The following is an 18,163-nucleotide window of genomic DNA, read 5'->3' on the forward strand; positions in this document are numbered from 1 at the left end:
AATTGTCCCAAGGCTGTGCTGGCTTGTTCATCACCTCTCTAGGATCTATTAATTATTTTCAATTAACTATTGTTTCTTATATTTTGTGTTCTGCATATTCTTCTAATATTTGCCTCTTCTTGTAGAGAAACTTTCCTCCCCAGAGGCCAGTTAAATCTTAGGGAGGGAGAGCAATAGATTGGAGCAGGAGCACACATTTCATATGCACATTAGCCAGTCTAGAAACCAGACATCCAACGATCTCCTGTGTATCTTGTGACTTTCTAATCTGGACTAGAGACCAGGCAATTAGGCAGTATCTTAGACTCTTGAACCCTATTGCCCAGTTAGAGCATTCCAACAAGCTATTCTTAAACCTATACAGCCTGCCTGCCCTGCCACATCCTTCCTTGTATAAAAGACCATAATACAAGCTGTTAACCACTTTTCAAGTTTTTCTGCCTCTGGATAGATCCTGGTGTCTGAGCCATTGCAGCCCAGCCTGGTATATTGTATATGCTTTTTCTAGAGTCTACAAGAATAAAACCTGTGTTTCACAACAGTTATTTCTGTACTCATGTGTCTCTTCACGCTTGCTTGAAACAAAGCTCGGGTATATTTAAAACCTTGTTTGGGCAGGAGCTCACTGTGTAGTAGTCCAGGCTGGCCAGGAACTTGTGATCTTCTTGGCTCAGCCTCCTTCTGACTGCTAGATTACAGATGTGCCATTATGTCTGGCCCTTAGTTTTATTTAACTGAGCTTCCTCTTTGCTTGGAAATACAGTAGATGAATCCCTTAGAATCATTAAAAGTTCTGCCCTGTATTTGCCTTCAGCAACAACAAGATTTCTCCCCAAAGACACAGTTCCTCCTCTCACAGAAATTTCACTGCTAGAAATAGACAGATAAGTATACAGGCAGTTACAAAAATGCGCATTTATGATAGAAGTCAGAAAAAGGTACCAAGAAAGAAAACTTTTAATTCACCACAATCTAGTCTACTTTACCAGGCCATTAAGGTAGTCTGTAGCCTTTTTAGCCTTTGATTTAACTCTTTTCCAGCCACATTACATTGGAAAATTTGGTGTCCTTGGAAAAGTAAGAGTTTGTGTCCTTTACAATACTCCCATAAAGCAATTATTGTCAATACAGAGAGAGAGGCATGCAAAGAATAAGCAACACAGGTTATTATTATTGTAACTAATAGGTACAGATAGTTACAGATGCAGAGACAAGTACAGGAAGTGGATGTAACTCACTGGCTACAGTAGTCCATAGCAGACAGAACAAACATTAGAAATATCATCTGTTATTGTTCCAGATCCTGGAATGGACTTCAGCCTTCAATCTAACTTGCCGTAACTCTGATAAGTAATTGCCTACAGATCCACTTCCTTTTGTATACAAATACATAGTTTTTAACTTGGATGTCCTTTTTCAAAATTTTTATTTTATTATCAGTGTGATGTATAGAGGGCGTTACAGTTATATTCATCAGATTGGATATCCTTAGGATATAAAAATAAACAGTTACTGACAAGAGGTGTTAACCGATAGATTATAGTTGTAGTGGTCAGAACTTTCAATTCCTTTGTTTTTTTTTTTTTCCAACACAGTCTTCATCCTTCCTATTTTTCCATCATGAATTTTCAGCCACATAGGTCCTGGGAATTCTCAGCCCTGAGCTCCATGCCTACCTGTCTGTTTGTGCCTATAGAATTGACTGCTTCTGCCTTCCTTTGCTATTGTATAGATACATGCTTCCCTGTGCTTATAACGCACACGTGATTTGACAGGCATGAACCAGAAAGTCTATCGGTAAAGCTGAAAATCAAGTGACCATACATGAACCAAGAAATATGAGTTTACTGTATGCCAATTGATAAATAAGCAGGCTGGTTCATTATGGTGAAGTGGGAAAAGAACCAAGGGTTGCATTAACATAATATGAACTTTCCCTAAATAAGGAGTATAAGTTCTGAACATCATGGATTTTGGCTGGATGAACTCCTGTATTGTCTTATATTAAATGTTCATATCATGCCAAAATTTTTTTTAAAAAGGAGAGAGGAAATATTCAGACATAATGGTTGTGTTTAAGACATCAAGAATAGTGACAGTTTTATAGGTAAACACTTATCTCCAAATAAATTAAGATAAATACATTTTAAAAGTGTGAACAATATTAAGTTGCATCATTGGAATCATGTTTGATATATTATTTATCCTTTTTTTTTCTTTCTTGCCAGTTCTGGAGCATGAACTCAAGACCTGGGCAATATCCCTGGGCTTTCTCAAGGTTAATGCTCTACCACTTGAGCCACAGCACCACTTCCGGCTTTTCTGGATATGTGGTAATAAGGAATCAAATTCTGGGCTTCGTGCATGTTAGGGAACCACTCTACCACTAAGTTATGCTCCTGGTTGATTATTTATCCTAAACTTCAATAAAAAAGTAAAGGTAGTAATGTCACACAATGTTTGGCAAAACATGCTCTGCCAGAGGACAGAAACAGAATGGGCTTTTCCAGAGGGCACTGTAGCAAGCAGTTCCATCGTTTCCTTGTACCATGCTTTGCTAATGACCATGGTGACTACAACATCTCATGAATTCATTGGAATTGGTGAAAATAAGAGGTGAAATGGAAGACAAGCATAACATACAGTTACAGGGAAGGAGATATGAATATTCTCCAGAACAGGTAGGAAATTCCAGCAAAACTCATTTTGCCTGCAATATGCATTTAATTAGCAAATACCTTTTGGGAGCATTTGTAACTTGGAGCAGGATCCAGAAGCACAAGCAAGAACCTGGAGTTTCTCTTGACTAATTTATTTTCTATACTCTCCTGTGAATTCTTCCTGAATTTAACAAAACTTATCCTCGCTTATAGAATAAAAGCAATAGTTAATGTAATTCTAATAATCTAGGGCTTAAAATAATGTCTTCTTTGACTTGGGTCTTCTATTACTTATTTTTATCTAATGTAATAGAATTATGTGGTAGGGCCATGGGCAGACATGCTTAATCAGATATCTGCCCCCATTTCCCCTCCCCGCCCCTTCCTTCAAGTCTCCACCCAATAACTGGGTTACGTAGGCATCTGGTATACAAGAAGGCAGTCATCTCCCCCTTCTCTCCTTCTCTGAGGTCACATCTGGTCCAGTGTGGCCACACCTCCCCTTCACCTGGCCACACTTGGTCAAACCTTCTTCTTGCCCCCTTCTTGCAGAAGTGCAGAGGCCAAGCAGCTGCACAGCCCATAAGCCATACTTCTTTACCATGCACGGTGGGGTTCAGTTCAGAATAAACTTTTCCTTCCTGCTTGAATACCACCAGGCATTCTCTTTTCATCAGCCTAACTTAATTGACATCTAATGGAGGAGAGGCAGGGGTCTTCAAAACTAGGCTCTTACCATCTGCAATGAAGTGTTCTGGCACATGAAGGGTCACCTTCACCGTAAGTGGGCAGGACATGTGGTTGCCACACACCATGGCCAGGATGCAGGAGCTCACAGCAATCAGAGTCAGGGCTGTCTTGTTCACTGGGCTTTTCAGTAAACCTAATAATGCAAACATATACCAAAGATAAGTAATTTCATGAGGGAAAGAAATGAGAATTCTATTATTACCAAAATGGGAATCTGGAGGAAGAAAAGGAGAAGAGAGGAGAGGAGAATAGAGGAAAGGAGAGGAGAGGAGGAGAAGGGAGGGAAGGGGAGAGAAAAAAGAAAGAAACCATATTTTACAACCTCTGTGATTTATTGAGTCTTGGCTTAATTGTCTGTGAACAGGATTGAATAATAACCCTGATTAAATAATAATCCTTTTCTAAAAGGAATGTCCTTTTTGATCATTATTTAATCAAAGTTATTGGCATAGGAAATATTCTTCTGGTAAAGATAAAAGAAGCAGACTTTCTGAAAGAGCTCTCCTTGTTCCAATTTAGTTGATTACCCTAAATAACAATTATATATTGCAAACACTCTTTAGAATCAAGGGAGAAGACACTGTGTTGTTGAATTCACTAAGGGGTAACGCAGTAAGTATGTGCTTTAGTGGTAGAGAATTCCAGATTCAAAGAAGGCTTCTACCTCTTGTTATAGTTTGGGTCCCCCAAACACAGTGTTGAAAAATTTCCCCTCAATATAGCAAGTTCCAGAGGTGTGGTTTTAAGAAGCAGTTGGATCATAAGGGCTCTAATCTCAATAATGAAATAATCTATTGTTGAGCTCATCAATGAATTGACTATTGGGAAATGGTGGAAACTAGGTCATGGGGCCTGGTTGGAAGAGATTGGTTACTGAAGCCAAGTCTTGGAGGAAGGTATATATTGTCCATGTCCCCTTGCTCTCTTTTTCTTATTCATTCTCTCCCCGCTCCTATTGTGGGGGGGGGAGCTTTGTTCTGTGATAATGCTCTTTGCCCCAAAGTAATGCAATCAAGGAAGCACTGACCGAAATCTCTCAAATCATGAGACAAGATACATCTTTCCACTTAAGTCAATTTTCTCAGGTATATTATAGACATAAAGCTATATGAACATTGGTACCTCATACCCATAATCCTTACTACTCAGAAGGCAGAAATCTGGGAAATCACAGTTTAAAGTTAGCCTAGGAAGAAAACCATCAGAGAATTATTCTCCCCTATTCACCAGCCAGAAGTGCAGGTGTGGCTCAAGTGGGAGAGCACCTGCCTTGAGTAGAAAAAGCTAAGAGACAGCATAGGGCCCTCAGTCCTAATCATAACACTCACACACACACACACACACACACACACACACACACACACAAATAATATTTGTTGGCATATCTCTTAGTGGCTGTATGATTTGCTTCATTAGCCAAACTTCAACTCTCTAGTATAGGAATGCAGATAATGACAACATGTCACAATGTTATTGTGATGGTTACATAATATCAGGTCAACTACAAGGACCTGAGAGTTAGAAACTGGCCAGTTCAAAGCAACTTCACTAGGATTTAATGAATGCCTATTTTGTAAAGCACATATAGTTCAGAATTAAGCATAACCATTCCTCTTCAGCAGTTTACAGGTTAGGAGAAAAAGGCAAGCTTGTCCATGGCTGGTTAAATTAGAAGACAAACTCTGTGAAAACCTGTACACAAGAACAGCACATGTATGTGTGTCCATGTGTGCATGTGTGTATGTGTGTCTGTGTGTGTATCTGGCATGGGAGAATGAAAAATGACTTAGTGGAGGATGCTATAGAATGAGTAGATTGCATCTTTGTGCTGAGCCAGCAAAGAAATGTAGTCTGTCTTGAGCTTCCTTTTATTTTTTTTTTTATTTGTATTTCTTTTTACATTTACTTTCAAGGATTTCATTTCCACCCCTTCAACAATAGTGTTCTACGTTTCTTTTCCCTGTTCTCCTCACCTGTTGAGGAAAACTTTGTTCTCAAACCTCTTGGAAAACTTTCTGCACTCATCCCATGACCTGCCAGATACAACCCATTAGCAATGGGGCACACATGATCTTTCCCAAGCCACTCTCCTCTTCCCTAGCTCCTCACTGTGATCACTGTGTAGATGGCTAGGTACTTAGATACAATCTTTCAGTCTCTGTCTTTACGGAAACAACACAATCATGCAACCGTCCTCATTCTAGGAACTTTGAATTTTCACATCCCTTTCCCCACCTACCTCTTCCATTGTCCATCGGCTAATGGAATGGACAAGGTATGGCCATATCTCTGCTCATTACCCTTACTGTAAATCCTCTAGAGAGTCTGACAGTATCCCTTCACAGAATGTGATTAACAATGGCACCTCTGGCCTTTTGTGATGGGTCCCTGCAGTTCTATGCCCAGCCCTCATGCATGTTTGCCTGCCTGGCCCAGATGTACCTCTACCATGTGCAAGATTGGCAGTTTGGGAATAAACTTTATATTTCTTCCTGAAGACTGTGTGGTAGAGTCCTAAACCTATTTAAAACCTACCATGGAGCTGGGCATGGTGGCTCACATCTGTAATCCTAGCTACTCAGGAGGCTGAGATCTGAGGATTGCAGTTCAAAGCCAGCCCAGGCCGTAAAGACCCTCAGATTCTTATTTCCAGTTAACCACTAGAAAACCAGAAGTGGCGTTGTGGCTCAAGGGGTAGAGTTGAAGAGCTGAGGGATAGTGCCCAGGCCCAGAGTTTAAGCCTCAGGACTGACAAAAAAACAACATTCAAAAAAATTCCAACATTAAAAAAAAATCCTAACATGGCTTAAGTGCTAGAGTGCCAGCCTTGTTCAAAAAAAAAAAAAAAAAAAGGCCAGGGACAGTGCCCAGACCCTGAATTCAAGCCCCAGGATCTGCATTCTTGCACACATGTATACACACACACACACACACACACACCATCATTATCTTTACTCCCAACTGTAAAAACAATCTTTACTAGGTTAACAAATAGTCACTCATTTGATGTAGTTTTATTTGTAGAACAAACATTAATGAAAGAATAAATTCAATTGAAAGATGGTTCTAAATGAAATGACAAGTGTTGTCCTTTCTTGTCTGAGTATGGTACGAAGTTGCTTCAAACTTTGATCCTATAAATATTTCAGCAAGTAAATATCATACACAAGTGGTCGTCAATGCTTTCTAAAGGAAAGGAAATGGACTTGGGTTGTTTTGATGTTTTTGGATAGATCTGACTTTAAACAGTTGAAGTAGTACTCAAGGCTTTATTACTTAACAAGCCACAACAAGGGACCGTTTATAATGGAAATGAACTTCTGCTCGAAATTCTACAGAGGGCCCTTTGGGGAAGAGAGGACAAGTCCAATAGCAATAGGCTATTGTGAAGGTGAAACAGGTACTGCGGATGAGGTGTGAAAGGTAGGTGGACTCTCCAGTCTGTGGCGGGGGGAGGGCAGGAGGAAATGCCCCAGTTAATGAGCCTTGTGAAGCAGCACCTTGGGTATCCTGAGGAAGTATTTCTTGTTCCTGGACCATGGAGCAAAGATGGATCCGAAATGAGTTTTAACCCAGACATTTCTGTTCTAACTAGGCAACTAGCAGAAATGTTACCAGAGCTGCAGAGCACTGATTCCTGATCTAGAAGGAGATGCTGAAAAACGGGAGTAGGATGGTTCACACTCTTCCCTTAGGCCCTCACTGGACTTCTTCCATCCAACAGGTCATGTAAACCTTCACAGTGATCCAGAGTCTTCTGGAGTCATCATAGACAGTGAAATCCCATTAGGTTATCAACTTTCAGAGAAAAGAATAATAGAAGACTATTCTTGGACAGTGTTGTAGAAACCAGACTAGACAAGTAAACGCTGGGGGCCCAACACAGATTCTGGCACATAGTGGGTCCTTGGTAAATAATGGCAGATATAACTATGTGGCTTAGTGCTGAGGAAAGAAATTGGGACTTCTTTACCACTGGGTTAAGCAAATGCAAATACTGCTGATGCAGAATATATTAAGATGGAAATTATTCTTTACAGAAGACTGAAAGAGTAGACAGTGAAGGAGGAGGTAGTCTGAAGAAAGAGAAAATAGGAGGGAAAACTGCAATCAATAGCATCCTGGAGAATCCACTGGTACATGGGAATGCTCCCATCACTACTGCTGTCTCTGAAAATCAGGAGGAAGAAAGCACACAGGTCAAGCCTGCACTAAGGGCAGATACCTACAGAGGCAGCCACGAAGGCCTGGGTAGTTGTCATGGAAACGGGAACCTTCACAGTGGGACACAATCCAAAGGTGACTTCTTAAAAGTTCCTGGTTCAGGGCACTGAGGCTAAGCATTTACCTTTAAGCAAGGGGATGTACGCATCAGCAAGTAAGCTAGAAAACATCTAGGCTACCGCATGGACTCTCCCACCTCGCAGGCTCTGTCCAGCATTTGTCACTGCAAGCAGCAAACACAGGGAAGGGAAACACCATTCACTGACTTCTTTCTAGGATGCAGACACGATGTCTAACAGCCATCCATCCAATCAACTTTCAGCACATCAACTCTCTCTAACACTACCAATATAAACTTGTGGGGAAATAACAGTGAACGAAACAGCCAATGGTCATGATGCTAAGATTTCAGAAGGGGAAAATCTCCTAACTTAATCCTTACAGCAAATCATAACTGCTGTCTCAGTTTTACAGAGGCATGAAGTGGAATTAACTGACTTGTCTACGATCGCAAAGCTTGTCAAAACCAGAGAGTAGACAGAACCAGTGCTACCCCAGCCTTTCCTTTGCATCATAATACTTCCCACCTCACCATGCAATATGGGTACTAGGATGCCATGATGTAGTTTCAGAAACTACACTTACCTGAACATAAACATGGTCTATGTTCAAATCCTGACTTAGCCACAAAAAAAAATCTATGTGTCATATTTGTTAGTTCCCTAAATGCTAGCAACTCAGTACATCTCCATCTGAAAAGGGGGCAAAGAGGTATTTTAAGAGCTAATATGAAGACAAAATAAGATAGCATATGTAATTAGTAAAAAAATCCAACTGTGATAAATGAATGCATCCTTAGGTAGCTAAATTAATATAGTTTTTGGTCCATGTTGCCACTTCTTAGTATCCTCCAAGTCACAAGAAGGACAATGAGCTGGGCTACAAGGATAGAATTCCATCAGAACACATTGATTGCTGAGGCTGGAGAAAACTAATAATCTAATTTTCCTTTCCATTCCCCTCTCCTTAACCCTCAACCCTACCCCTTGGCAGCAGAGAGTGACATCAGATGCATTGCTTCAGAAATGCGCCTGGAAAAAAAAAAACTTGGCATTGTTGATCCACATGCAGCCTATAATTTGGGGTTTGATTGATTCTTGGTTTGGAAATGCTAGGTTGTGAGAAGAAAATCAAATTTAAGTTAAATCGGGAATTGAATCAATCACATTTCACAATGAAGAAAATAGATCTAACTCCATCAGTCCATTGTGTGTAGAAAACTTAAAAGCCACTACACTCCCATTGATTTCTTCCTTCTTATAGCCTGGAGGGATGGCAGTCTGGGTCCTATATTGAAATCTGATTTCTTCCTCCCTCCTCGCTGCCCCCCAGCAATGATATATAGGCCATTGTGGTGAGGAACAGTGGTATCAAAATCCAGATCATCAGGGTGGAAAGACCACTGGAAGAAATAGCAAGAGACTAGATTTTCCACGTCAATATTTAAATCAAAACTCATCCACTTAAATAGCTGCTTAACTTCTGTCAAGGTATGTAAATTCTCAGAACCTCGGGATTCTAACTTTTAAAACAGACAGGATCATTCCTAAATGTAGGGCATATTAGGCTTGAGTTCACTTTCAGAAGACTCCCACAAAATCCCACTGTCCCATATGTGATATTTACGTGGATGACAGCAGTTCACATGGAACTTTTGCTGATGTTCTGGGATTTATATTTAATGCCCCCCCTCCCCCCATCACATGCTGATGTTCTGGGTTTTATATTCAATGGCTCCAAGATTCAATGTCTTCATCCTGGAATTGACTCATGCAGTAAACAGAGTGCCTCTACAATATGCCAGTCCTTCTGTTATCTTTCATGTCTGTACTTCAATAAACTAGGTGCTCAATAAACTGGACATGAGTGAATGAATGCTAAAAAATGTGATTTCTCTTTCAACCAAGAGATGTCAGTATTGGGATACCAGTATTTGTTTTCCCTAGCCAAATGTAATGATTCACTTTATCTGGTAATGGTTGGTTCCTGTGTGGTCCAAAATCACTTACTAAAACCTCTCGTGAAGCTCCACTCTGCCTGCTGGTTGGGGCAACCGGTACAGATTGCAGGAATGTCTCATTAACCTCACTGAGTGCCCTGTGGGATTTCTGCAGCATCAGAGATCCAGAACCTCTGTGTTGCTATATTTCTGGAAACTAAAATTGGGACACATCATCTGCAAGTGTCCTGATGGAGGCAGGGAGAAAAGTCACTTGAAACTGGAACATTCTCTGAAACTCTAGATGCTCACCCTGCCTCTTTCATTCGAATTTTCCTTGCACTGCAGAATGACCTCTTCTCCCCTCCCCAAATATGAGACATTTATTCCTTCACCCTACCACCACTGCCCCTCTCATGTCCTTCTCTATGCTGGACTGAATGAGATTCCTATGATATCTGATAGCTCATTGTGGTGTTTTCTAATCTGTGGTGCTTTCTCTCTCTTTCCCTCTATCCTTCACCTCCCTTCTTTTTCTTCCTCCCTCTCCTTCCCTTCTTCCTCCCCCTTTTCTTTCTTTCTTTCTTTATTTCTTTCTTTCTTTCTTTTTCTTCTTTCCTTCTTTACTACCTCTCTTCTCCTTCCCTCATTTCCTTCACTGCTCTTTGCCTTCCATCTTCCCTCTTTACCTTTCTCCCTTCTTCCCACCTTCCCTCCTTCAATTTGGCAGTAAAGGGCTTAAGTTTGCTAGTCATGCACTCTAGCTTTTGGGCTTCACATATCAGCCCCATTGTATCTCTATAATGATATGTCATTTTCCCAAATGGCTCATCTTCCATGGGTTTGTCCTTTATAAGGTTCATGCAAATGGTTCTCCAGCTGTACATTTCCAGAGACAGCAACCTCATACTTTACCAGGCAATGATCCTACTTAGCTAATCTGATACCTAAGCAGTCCCTACATGATGAACCAACTTGTATTGTGCAAGTAAATTGGGATACACTGAGTATCTTCTCACTTAGGATAGCTACCCTGTTAGTTCAGGTGGTAATGAGTTTCCTTGCTTCAAGTGTCCTGTCTTCCAAAATGAATATGTTTAGCTTTATTTTGCTACAGTCACATTTGAAGCCTGTTTATAATACATCGTAAAGTTTTGGATTAAGATAGCTTATCATGGGCCAGGAGTTTGGCCTAGTGGTAGAGTGCTTGCTGAGCATGCACAAAGGTTTGATTCCTCGGTATGACCTACATAGAAAAAAGCCAGAAGTGATGCTGAGGCTCAAGTGGCAGAGCTCTAGCCTTGAGAAAGCCCAAGGACAGTGCTCAGGCCCTGAGCTCAAGCCCAGGACTGGCAAAAAAAAAAGAACTTTTCTTTTTCTGTTTAAAAATAATTTTTCACATAATGAATAGCATTGATGTCACTCTCCATATCTTTACCATCACCACCATTAACAAAAACACCTAGGAGACTGACAAACTAACTCAGAGTTTTCATGCAGCATCTCATTTCACCTGCATACTAATGTTATGACATGGTTTCTCTCATCTCCAATATTTTGCATAAAAGGAAATTGAGGCTAATATTTGCCAAAGGTCATGCAGCAGGAAGGTAATTGAGTTGAACCAGAAATGATGTGGCTCCAGACTCCAAGCCCACTACCCTCCACCGTCACCTCTAATTTCCCAGTCAGCCTTCTAGATATAGCCTGGACTCAGGAGCCATAGAAATTCCTGCTCCTGAGCAACTCACAGACTTCAACTTATCCCCGGCCCCAGAATGACTTAGGTAGATGCACTCTGGCCCATTATCTCACCAAATGCTGAGCACTGGCCTTCCAAGAACCACGGCAATCTTACCAGAGGAACACTTCAAAAGGCTAGCAGTCCTGGAAATACTACACAGCCTCATCAGGCTATGTGGGACTGAATCATGGGACTGATCTGGGAGATCACTGGGAAACGGTTGCCAGCTCAGCTCCCTCAACAGGAAGGGGCACCATAGCTCAGGCTACGAGGGTAACACCTTGTTGAAGCTAAAGTCATTGACAGGAGATAATAAAAGGAGCTTATAGGAATGTGGTTATTTGGAAATCCTATCTCAGGCAACTGTGTTTATAACTTTGCATGTGATATCAGTGGAAAGGTTGGAAGGGCACTAGGGACAAAAATGATACAGGTAAGAGGCATGCGGTTTCAGTTCTAGTTCATTTAAAAACTCTCAAAGATCACATTGATTCTTCACTGAAATGCCACATGGCAGGCACTGCTGTTATCCCTACCATGCAATTAATGGCCCAAACTCCAAGGAGAATTCACATTCAAACACAGAGCAATCACTCGGGCTTTGAAGCGATGGCTCCTGACTCATGATAATCATTTTCCTATGACATGATTCAGTGAGGGCCTGGCCAGGCCTCTCTGGCTGCAAGTGAAGATGGGATTGGTGTGGGGCCTCTTCCTTTCTATTGCATTGCTCTATAAATTCAGTCAAATGCCTTCAAGAGCTTCGCCTAGTGATCTATACACAACAAGCCAGGGCTTGAAAGACAACATTTCCATGTTCAAAAATTCTAGAGTACCTTATATTCTGCAATCCCTGGTTAAAATACCTATATATATGATAATTTTTAATAATCCCTAATAATAATTCTAATAATCTCTCATTAGATACTGTAGAATTTAACCTAATGCTTCCCCATTGTATTGCTACACTGCAGAAATGTCATTATACAGACGGAACAGGAAAAGTTTAATATTTTTTGTGGGTTATGGGGCTTGAACTTGGCCTGAGTGCTGTCCCTAAGCTCTTCAGCTCAAGGCTACCACCCTAACCCTGGGCCTGAGTGTTGTCCTTGAGCTCTTCAGCTCAAGGCTACCCCCTTACCCTTGAGCCAAGCCCCACTTCCCATTTTCTAGAGGTTAACTGGAGGTAAAAGTCTCAGGTCCTTTTGTGCGCAGGCTGGCTTTGAACCTGGATCCTCAGATCTCAGCCTCCTGAGTATCTAGGATTACAGGCATGACCCACTGCACCCAGCAAGTTTAATAATTTATAGGGTGATTGTTAGTAATGTTAACAGAATCTAATAACATTGTGATGTTGGAAATTACCTTTAAGAACATGTGGTAGTTTTCTACTTAAACTGTTTATTATTATTGTTTTTGAGGCAGGTTCAAGCTTGCCTGGAGCTCACTGCTATTTAGCTCGAGCTTGCTTCAAGCTCTCAATTCTCCAATCTCAAAGTTTAACTGCTAGGATTACAAGTGTGTGTTGCTGGCCTCAGTTCCATACCCTAGAAAGGCTGAGGTTACTTCCTGTATTTAAAAATGTGGAAATAAAGGCTGGATTAGTTGTTTATAGAGGAATGGAACAAATAATTTCTATGGAAATGTCTTGTCTGTTTACAAAAATTTATCTTCCTTTTGTTCCTAGTGTTAGCACAAAAATAGAGTTTTAAATTCCCCCCAAAAAGTATATGCAAAGCTGGAAAAGAAGCTGGTACCAGAGGTCAGATGAAGAGGTTAAAGACCACTCAACTTACATTTAGCAGGCTGATGGAACACATTAAGGCTAGGGAGAAAGATGCTTGGAATCAACAGATAAAAATTACAGTGTGCAGATGAGAAATAGTAGAGAATTCAAAAGAGCTATAGTTGTAGAGAGGCTCAGAAATAAATGAGAAAGAAGGTGGAAGGAAAGGTGAAAGGCTAGCCTCAGAGTCACAGATCATTAGGTGTTAATAACAACAACAACAAAAAAAACGACACTGGTGGCTGATTCTGCGGTGAGCCCTCTTAGTCTGTAGGCTGTCTAGATGGGCCATCATATTCAGCTCATACCAGCCCATACCAATGAAGTGTCAAAGGAGAAGAAGAGGCCAAGTAGAGTGAAGCTGAAGAGTAGCTACATATTTCTATTTCTAGCAGAAAACGTAAGGAACAACCATCAGTGTTATTTCACTCAGGGCCCCTACCTAGATCTTTGTTCACAAAACTTTTCCTAGGTGATGTCAATGAATTTTGGTGCCAGGTTCATAGAAGCAGGAGCAGGGCAGAATTATCTGCTGTGTATTTAGTATTTTCTGTACCTAGGAATCCATTACCTACCACCTGTCTCATGCAATATATCCACTCAAGGCAATGGTGGCTTTATTTGAAATCAGTGAAACGACGATGTTCAGGGGATTTGAATGACTTCCTCAAAGTCTCAGAATGAGTAGAACATAGAGAGGAGATAAAGTGCAGGACCTATCGAACCTCCAAAAACTATGTTCCAGCCAAACTTCCTCAGCTCTCCTTGTGGACTTAAAGGCACCTACCCTGCTTCTAAAAATAGGGGGTTTCCTCATACCTCTCTGCTCCCTATCCTTGTTTCTTTCTCATGACACTCAGACCATACCTAAGCAACAGTGTAAAACAGGGTCCTGCCTGATGGGCCACAAAACTTTTACTGCAGTTAGATTTTCTTGCTGCTCTCCCTGTGACTGGCCGCATGCATTCTCCAGCCTTGTGTGTGGACGTCTTGCTCATCTCATGGTCTAAGGATGGATGGCTTTGGAAGAGTGAAGAGAATTCCTGCCTTTCCAAAGTTACCCTCACCATTACGGCTCCTAGTTGCAGTTTTCTTCCAAAAGAGCTCTGAATGCAACAGGTTACAGAGCACCAGTAATTGCCTAGAATGCTTCACTGCCCTCAAGTCTATGTTTGAGCATCACTTAATGTTGGGGGCTAAAAGAAAATGCATTTAAGCCAGGCACCGGTGGCTCATGCTTTAATTGTATCTACTCCGGAGGCTGCGAGGAACACAGTTCAAAGCCAGCCCAGGCACTAAAGTCTATGAGACTCATCTCCAATTAGCTACCAGAAAATCAGAATGGTTCAAGTGGTAAGAGCGGTAGCCTTGAGCTGAAGAGCTCAGGACAGGGCACAGTTCCAGAGTTCAAGCCCCAGGACCTACAAAAAATGCATTTAATCTACAACAATGATAGTAATCATAACAATGGCATCTTTTTTAAGTGCTTGGGACATAGGATACCTAAACTACTTTTTTTGATCAATTATAAAGCCTTGCTAGCTCCTCCTTTTACCAATGAAATTGAGTTTAGTCTAAGGTTAGAAACCTATTGGAAAGTGAAGTCAGGACCCAAATCTAGATCTGGATACACAAGATAGAATCTACTGTTAGATAGTCTCCTTTCAGTGATGACCTCTGTGTGAGTGGTAGGTCTGTTGATCTGACATCAAGTCCTATAAACCAGTACCAACTTTTCTGCTATTCTAAGATGAAAAATGAATAGTCTATGTTCTAAGGAAGCTCCAGGATTGGTGTGAAAATTATGTCAAGAAAGCCCATCGTTCTGAAGGATTTGAGTTATTCAAGCCTTGAAGTAAGGTCTCAGCCAGAGAAGACTGGGAAAGGAAGCAGACATTTTTCCCTCCAAGTACACCCTTTAGGGAATAAGCCAGAAGACCTAACCACTCCACAAGTGTTGTTTCACTGGTCCCCCAAACAAATTTTCTGAGACAGATACCATGATTCCCATTTCACAAAGTGGAAAAATGAAGATCAGGAAGACCAGACATTCATTCAGAGTTACACACACAGTGGGGGGCACAAGGCAGGACTGCTTAGCCTAGCAAAGTAATTGTTCCTCTCAGTCCTTACTAAGCCTGTCTGCTACCAAGAAACTATAAAGAACAGTGGTAAGATGAAGTGGCTCCCAAGGCTTTTGTTCAACATTCTCACCCTCACTACCTGGTGACTGGAAACACCTATGTCCCTGCAGAGAACAAGTCACTCTTTCCTTTGCAGGGAGTAAGGGTTCAACCACAAAACACCTGGAGACTTGATTGGAATGGAAATGCCCTCCTCACTCTGTTAACAACATGTTTTCTGGTTTTTCAACCTACTGCTTCCTCTTCAGACCACTCACATTTCCACAAAAACACGTCTGCAGATTGTGTTTAAACAGCCATCTGGAGATAAACAGCTTTGCCTTTAGACCTTTAAGAGCAGAATATAAAAGAGGAGAGAGAGAGAGAGAGAGAGAGAGAGAGAGAGAGAGAGAGAGAGAGAGAGAGAGAGAGAGAGAGAGAGAGAGAGAGAGAGAGAGGCAGCAGAAAATGTTCTGTGAAGCATTTCTCTCTAAATGCATTTTCACACAGACGTCTCTACCCCTTTCAGGCTGACATCTGGACCTGAGCATTTCAAATTTACTGGTTTAAATATGTCACCTACAAAAAAGCAATAGCACTCTTAGCCCATGGGACTTTCTAGATCCACTTTCTGTCTTGTTAATATCAACCAAGTGCCTAAAGTGTGGGCATAGAGCTGTTCTGGGAGTCTGTAGCCCAAGCTTGAAAAGAGCCGCAGCCATTATTTCCTGGATAACTCCAAGCAAATCCATTGCCTTACAAGACTTCTGTGTCCCATCCATAACAGGAACGACCTCCATTCAGTCAGCAAATTGTTATCCTCCAATGCACTTACACTGAGTTCTGTGCTGTGGGGCTGGTGAATGAGTTGACCAGAGCCATTAAAAAACCTCAGTGTAGGGGCTGGGAGCATGGCTTAGTAGTAGTTCACCTAGCATGCAGGAAGCCTTGTGTTTGATTCCTCAGTATCACATACACAGGAGAAAAAAAATCCAGAAGTAGTACTGTGGTTCAAGTAGTAGAGTGCTATGCCTTGAGAAAGCCCAAGGACAGTGCCCAGGATCTGAGTTTAAGTTCCAGGACTGGCAAAAAAACAGTATTTCCATATAGCCAGATGCTGGTGGCTCATGCCTGTAATCCTTGCTATTCAGGAGACTGAGATCTAAGAATTACAGCCCGGGCGGAATATTATCCCCAATTAACCACCACAAATGGTGAAATAGAGCTGGTTCAAATGGTAGAGCATTAGGCTTGAGCAAAAGAGCTAAAGGAAAGTACCCAAGCACTAGGACTGTCTTAAAAACAAATACCAAAACAAAAAAAAACCCTCCCAAACCCTTAATATACTGTAAGATGGTGAGCCCCTTTGGGTCAAAGGTCTAGGAAAAGGAGAAAACCTATGAAGGTTTGAGGGTCATAGGACAATTACTAATTATGGGAAGTTTCAGCAGATACTCAGACACAGAAAAAGGGAGAATGCTGAGGCTACAACCCACATAAAAAGATAGCTACGTGAAAAACGGTATGTGTGGTTCAGGAAAATGGAACAGAAGTGTTGGAAGGAATGGTGAGGATATCACTAGTGTGGGAAGAAGTGGCTAGAAGTGTGATAGGGAAGAGTCCACAAAGCTGTGTTCCAACAGGAGGAAAGAAGAGGGCTTCATAAAGCCAGAGATGACACTTACAGTCCTTTTCAGGAGAAAGGTGTTTCAGCACTGCAAACCAGAAACATATCCTCATGTATTCACTTTGTTAGACAAAATGTGGCTAAGTACCTATGGAGTTCTAGATCTAGTGTTGAGTTCTGGGATCTGAGCAGGCATCCAACTGGTGTGTCAGTGTCTAAAGACCTTTTGAGAAAAGGTAAGATCGAAGTTGACCTCTGAGGCAAAGAAAGACACTTGGGATACAAGAAACAATCTGACAATCTACCAAGGCAATACGTAAGAATATGAGAGCATGTTTACATCAGATGGGGCTGAGGAATGAGGAATATCTTGGATAGAATTATAGCAAATGAAGTTTGATATAAAGCCACTTGGCAAATATATAGAGCTGACTAAGCACATGTAACCTGAAACAAAACAAACATTTAGTTTAGAGAAAAGGAAAAAGAGCACAAAGTTCTCAAGTTTAAGACCCTGGTATCTACATTTTTTTTTTCTTGTCAGTCATGGGGCTTGTTTCACTGAAGGTTGGTGCTTTACCACTTTGAGCCATAGCTCCACTTCCAGTTTCCTGGTGGTTAATTGGACAGAAGAGTCTCATGGGCTTTTTTCCCCTGGGCTGGCTTCAAACCATGATCCTCAGATCTCAGCCTCCTTAGTACTTAGGATTACTGGCATGAGACACCAGCATGCGGTACCACATCCTTCTTTAACTGCTAGTGTCTTGCTCATATGAAAAGAATTCAACAAGTTTCAGGATGTCACTATCCCCATTGGATTACAAAAGACCATCTTCTATTTGGCTCATATTATCACTAGTTCTGTTCTAATTTTTGCTATGCTCAAGTCAGACAGATTGACATATGGGTCACCCTGGCTAGGCCCAGAAGACAAAGAGCTGAGGGCAGCCTTTGCTGAACAGCCTTTAAGGCATGGAACCCTGCCTTCCCCAGTCCATAAATGACAACATGGCAGCCCTAGTTGGCAGCTTTGGAAAATCCCTAGATGAAAAGTCTTGAGACAGAGAAACTGTTACATGGTGTCTGGGCTCCTGACCATAGAAACAGTGACATAAGAAATGTGTGATGTCTTAAGTTACCATTGTATATGTGGGAGGAGTTGCCATATGGGGATAAATAATTAATGCTTGGAACTATTTAATGGATAGCAGGGTGAAAAGTCTCCATAGTTAGCCAGAAATATAAAGACT

General features: G+C 41.4%; 1 protein-coding gene across 8 annotated transcripts in view; it reads right to left on the reverse strand.

Moving 5' to 3' along the window:
- Astn2 (astrotactin 2) overlaps positions 1–18,163 on the reverse strand; it is an 854,736-nt gene that overhangs the window by 497,772 nt on the left and 338,801 nt on the right. For all 8 annotated transcript variants that reach the window (XM_090330513.1, XM_090330512.1, XM_090330508.1 and 5 more), the window contains one exon: positions 3,397–3,543. In XM_090330513.1, coding sequence (XP_090186639.1) covers positions 3,397–3,543 — 147 coding nt within the window. The remainder of the gene's footprint in view (positions 1–3,396; positions 3,544–18,163) is intronic.

Source organism: Megascapheus bottae, chromosome 3 (genome assembly GCF_031878675.1).
Source record: "Megascapheus bottae isolate mThoBot1 chromosome 3, mThoBot2.hap1, whole genome shotgun sequence".
NCBI lineage: Eukaryota > Metazoa > Chordata > Mammalia > Rodentia > Geomyidae > Megascapheus > Megascapheus bottae.